The sequence below is a fragment of the Myotis davidii genome, unplaced genomic scaffold, assembly GCF_000327345.1.
Source record: "Myotis davidii unplaced genomic scaffold, ASM32734v1 scaffold6, whole genome shotgun sequence".
Classification (NCBI taxonomy): Eukaryota; Metazoa; Chordata; class Mammalia; order Chiroptera; family Vespertilionidae; genus Myotis; species Myotis davidii.
The window spans coordinates 10,243,977-10,248,968 of NW_006383011.1; the positions used below are offsets into that span (position 1 = coordinate 10,243,977).

Genomic DNA, 4,992 nt, shown 5'->3' on the forward strand with positions numbered 1-4,992 from the left:
GAGGGGCCCCCAGCTGCCGCAGGTCGGCGAGCCTCTGCCGGATGGCCTCGGCGTTCAGGCTGCTGCTGTCGGTGACGATGCTCTGGCTCCTCTCGAAGATGTCGTCGATGCGAGGCTGGTGCCCCTGGATTTCCTTCTGGAGGGTCTGTGGGAGCAGGAACACACACCACGGTTTGCTCAACAGCCACAGCGTGCTGTTTACGCCCAGCGGCGAGGGCCCAGGTCGGCGAGCCTCTGCCGGATGGCCTCGGCGTTCAGGCTGCTGCTGTCGGTGACGATGCTCTGGCTCCTCTCGAAGATGTCGTCGATGCGAGGCTGGTGCCCCTGGATTTCCTTCTGGAGGGTCTGTGGGAGCAGGAACACACACCACGGTTTGCTCAACAGCCACAGCGTGCTGTTTACGCCCAGCGGCGAGGGCCCAGGGGCACGCGCCAGCCTGCAGGCTCTCCCACTCTCCGCCTTCTAACGGGAGCAGCATTTGCCAGACGGAGGGAACCCGAGCAGAAATGCTTACCTGGTTTTTCTTTATCAACAGCTGCACGGTCTGGAGGTTGTGGCCATGATCCGTGGATGTTGCCAGAGGCATCCTCTCTCCAACCCACAGCTGGAGAATCGTAAACAAGTGGTCAGGGCCGCGCAAAGAACAAATACTTGACGTGAGCAAGTACGGCAGGGAAGCAGGCGTGAGAGGAAGTGTGTCCGATCCTCCTGGAAGGCTGTGGAGGAGCCCGCCCTGCTCCTACACGGGGCGCGCACTGGCTCCCAAATCTTGCCCCATCCTCAATGCCTAATTTACTGAGTCCTCATGCTTAATTTTAATTTTTAAATTTTTTGCTCTTGCCCTGGCTGGTGTGCTAAATGGTTAGAACGTTGGTCTGTGCACTGCAGGGTCTCGGGTTTGATTCCCGGTCAGGGTACATATGTGGGTTGCAGGTTCATCCCTGGCCCCAGTTGGGGCATGTGTGGGAGGCAACCAATCGATGTGTCTCTCTCACATCGATGTTTCTCTCTCTCTCTCTCTCTCTCTATCTCTCTCTCTCTCTCTCACCTCTCTCTAAAAAGCAATGGAAAAAATATCCTCAGGTGAGGATTAAACAAAAAATTACTGTTCTTGGGTCATTAAGATACTCAAGTCTGGCCAGCATGGCTCAGTGGTTGAGTATCGACCTATGAACCAGAAGGTCATGGTTTGATTCCCAGTCAGGGTACATGCCCCAGTTGTGGACTTGATCCCCACTGTGGGGTGTGCAGGAGGCAGGCACTCAATTAACATCTTTCATCACTGATGTTAATCTTTCCCTCTACCTTCCTCTCTGAAATCAATTTTTTTTAAAAAAAAAGACACTTGAGAATATCTTTATAAAAACGGGACAGAAAAATGGAGCTGCATTTCATGTGAGCAGGGAAAGAACCCTCAGAATGTACATGACGTCGGTCCTGAAAGCTCGGCTCACCCACGAGGCCGCGGTGAGACCCACCAAGAGGCCGGAACACTGGCTCCATGGAGGCCAGGCCCGGAGGCGCACAGGAGGGTCTACTCACGATCTCGTCCTCCACATCCCTGTTGAACTGGTGGATCTCCTTGGAGGCCAGCAGGTTGTGCTTCCGCTCATTCAGGGGCTCCAGCAGCTCCATGAACTTGGTCTGCACGGTGAGGCGCTTGCTGTCCACCTCGTCGGGGCTCTCCCCCTCCTGGCTCAGGGCCTGGGCCTGGCTCTGCAGCTCTTCGATCTCCTTCTTCCGCACCTCCATCTGGTTCTCCAGCATCTGAGGGCAGAAAACAGACCCCCTTTCAACCGGAGACGAGGGCAACTCGGACCGTCCTATGAAATGTTTGTTTGGGGCACTGGCCAAAATGGAAGAGTGAGGAATATAAATGTATACAGCGGAGAGTCTAAAAAAGTGTTTCCTAACATGCATGAAACTATCCATGGGCATTCCACTCTGTGGGCTGATGTAAAAAAAAAAAATAAAAAAAAATCCCTTTCTAGAATTTTGAAATTTGGGAGAACATTTAAGTTTATCTAGGAAATGGGAGGAAAATAACAGGGAAAAGAAAAAAATTAACTATAGGGCAAATTTCTTGCACCCTGAACCACTCGGATAACTGTCACATATATCTAGATGTTATATAGCAAAGTTTGCAAGCATGAATACCTTCCTTCGTGTATTTATAAATTTACATTCAGTTCATGCAGAAATGAATATTTATTCAACTGTTAAACAGTGGGACCATCCATTAAACAAAATGATGATGATAAAAAGAGTATTCCCGTGCACAAACACCCAATACTTCTACTGATGTTGTTTCTTTCCAGTTGGTTCTGGAAACGTCCCATGATGCTATGGGAGCTAACACTGTGCTGGCTTAAAATCCCTTCACATAGAGCAGCGGTTCTCAACCTGTGGGTCGCGACCCCTTTGGCGGTCGAACGACCCTTTCACAGGGGTTGCCTAAGACCATCCTGCATATCAGATATTTACATGACGATTCATCACAGTAGCAACATGACAGTCATGAAGTAGCAACGAAAATAATTTTATGGTTGGGTCACAACATGAGGAACTGTATTTACAGGGCCAGAGGGTTGAGAACCACTGACACAGAGGGTGGATGGCTGTGGATGAGGGAGGACTGTGGCAGTAAAACAGAAACAGTCCACGTAGGCGGTTGCCCTGCCCCCTCACCTGCTGCTTTTTCAGCAGGCTGTTGACGCTGGTCAGGTCTTTGCCGTAGTCATCAGACTGGATCTGACTCTCCAGGCCGTGCAGCCACTTGTCCAGATCGGCGCAGCTCTGGGTGAAGAGCTCAGCCTTGTTGGCGTCAAAGAGCCGCTGGGCCTTCGTCTGGGTGGTGGATTCCAGGACTTCCCACATTTTATGTAAACCCGTGAGCTTCTCCTTCACCACGGCCTCTGTCTCGGGCTTTTCTGAAATGAGCTGCATTCCTTCCTAGAAAACGCAAACCACCGTGGTGATAAATAAACAGTTGGCTACAGAACAAGTGTCACAGTGGAAAACGGACCTACGATGATTTGATCAGTGATTTACACACACATCCTCACCCCCCCTCCCCCCCAAGTCTTTTCCATGTGAAGTTACTGCTTGATAAAACTGACGATGACCTAGTCGGGGCACCGGCTTTCATGAGAGACCAGCAGGAAATGATTATTGCACATGGCAACTGTTTCAACTGGGGCAACTGGGCATGTCATGTTAATAACCTAAGACTTTAGCCCCTCCACACCACCCCCAAAAGGCCATTACACATTGTTTTAACTGTTCCGAGTCTGAAACAATATAAAAAATGTCAAGGAAGAGAAGGGAGGGCGGGGACCTTCACCACATTCACGTTTGGTTATGCTCTTGCAGCACAGAATCTCCCTGGGCTGAAAGAATACATTTCAAATTATTACAGTGACTAGACTACAGTACTCATACAAGAAAAATAGGGAAATTTAAAAATATGTAACATCTCTACATTCTGTGCAACTGGACTAAAGAGTCTCTGTCCCGGTCGTATACATGGACGACGGCAAGGCCCCTCGTGGGCGGCAGACGAGATGCACAGCGGAACCTGCACACCCAGCACCCACGGGAAGGCCTGGGGCCTGCGCACCGGCCCGAGGGTTTCTGCTGGGTGTGAGTCAGGCACTGCACGTGGGGCGATGACGGACTGTGTAACTTTTGTATGTGGTCAAGTATGACTCAAGTGTGCTGGGCAATGTGCTAAATGAAAAGGGGCTCATGTCCATCCAGTCTGTTTCCTCGCCATGGAAACGGCAGCTCATCAGACACATTAACTCACCTTCTCAATTTTGTCAAGCCATTCTTTGTTGGACGCAAGTTCTGCCATAAATGCTTGATGCTTTAACCATTTACTGTGCAGGTTTCTGGCTTCATCATAAGACATGTCCTGAGCTGTAAGCATCTTTTCGTTGATCCAGAGTGACAGCTAGGAAAAGAGAGAAACGGAACAGGAAGGTTTCAGAGACTGGGATCACAGACAGCAGCCCTTCTCTGCCTGGAAGGAGTCGCATTATGCTGTAGAGGCACGCTGTGCACGTTTCCGTGTCGAGAGACAGCCAAGCACTGGCGGTACAGCTGTGACCTGCAGGACAGGCAGCCCCACCGTACGGAGGTGGGGCCTGAGCCACGTCTACACGCTGCCTCTAACAGTGAGTCCAGCAGCACCAGAGCTCTGAGCTAGCTGTCCCACGGTTCAGCGCTCCCAACCTTCTTCCCTTTCACATGAACGCCTGGCTACACCACGTTCACTGTCTTTCACTCCACTTGGTAGTTTGTTACTCTTTTAATTCTGTTATTAAAAAACAAAAATCTGCCAAAACCGGTTTGGCTCAGTGGATAGAGCGTTGGCCTGCGGACTGAAGGGTCCCAGGTTCGATTCCGGTCAAGGGCATGTATCTGGGTTGCGGGCACATCCCCAGTGGGAGGTGTGCGGGAGGCAGCTGGTCGATGTTTCTCTTATCGATGTTTCTAACTCTCTATCTCTCTCCCTTCCTCTCTGTAAAAAATCAATAAAATGTATTTTTTTAAAAAAATCCTTCCTCTCTTACTCCTCGCTCCCCTTCACGGATGTATTTATGGGAATGCCCAAAAGCTCACATAACTAGCTCCCCTACGGGCAAGGCAGCGATGATGCCCTCTCAATGATGCCCTTTCCTTCACATGTGAGTCACCTTCACCCCTTTCGCTACAGCCACTACTTCTCTACAGGCCTTCTATTCAGACCAAGACCACTTCACCGGACTGGATTCTGAGGCCAACATGTCGACTTGGCCCTGGACTCTGGAAGCCTCACAGAGCCTGCCAGGTGCTGACAGATCTGAGAAGGGCGCTCTCTGCTGAGGCCCAGGCCGGGAGTCAGCCCAGCCCCGGGCCCCAGGCCCCGGACACACTTCCCAATTCACCCGCTCCTCACTGCCTGCCTGCAGTCGGCCATGCCAGTGTCCTAACTCCTACCCTACACAC

General features: G+C 51.1%; 1 protein-coding gene across 2 annotated transcripts in view; it reads right to left on the reverse strand.

The window, feature by feature from the left end:
* The window catches only part of SPTBN1 (spectrin beta, non-erythrocytic 1), a 128,254-nt gene that overhangs the window by 23,023 nt on the left and 100,239 nt on the right, over positions 1-4,992 (reverse strand). For both annotated transcript variants that reach the window (XM_006778594.2, XM_006778595.2), the window contains exons 18-21: positions 3,809-3,955; positions 2,689-2,952; positions 1,543-1,767; positions 515-604 (exon numbers count right to left, since the gene is read on the reverse strand). In XM_006778594.2, the coding sequence (XP_006778657.1) occupies positions 515-604; positions 1,543-1,767; positions 2,689-2,952; positions 3,809-3,955 (726 nt within the window). The remainder of the gene's footprint in view (positions 1-514; positions 605-1,542; positions 1,768-2,688; positions 2,953-3,808; positions 3,956-4,992) is intronic.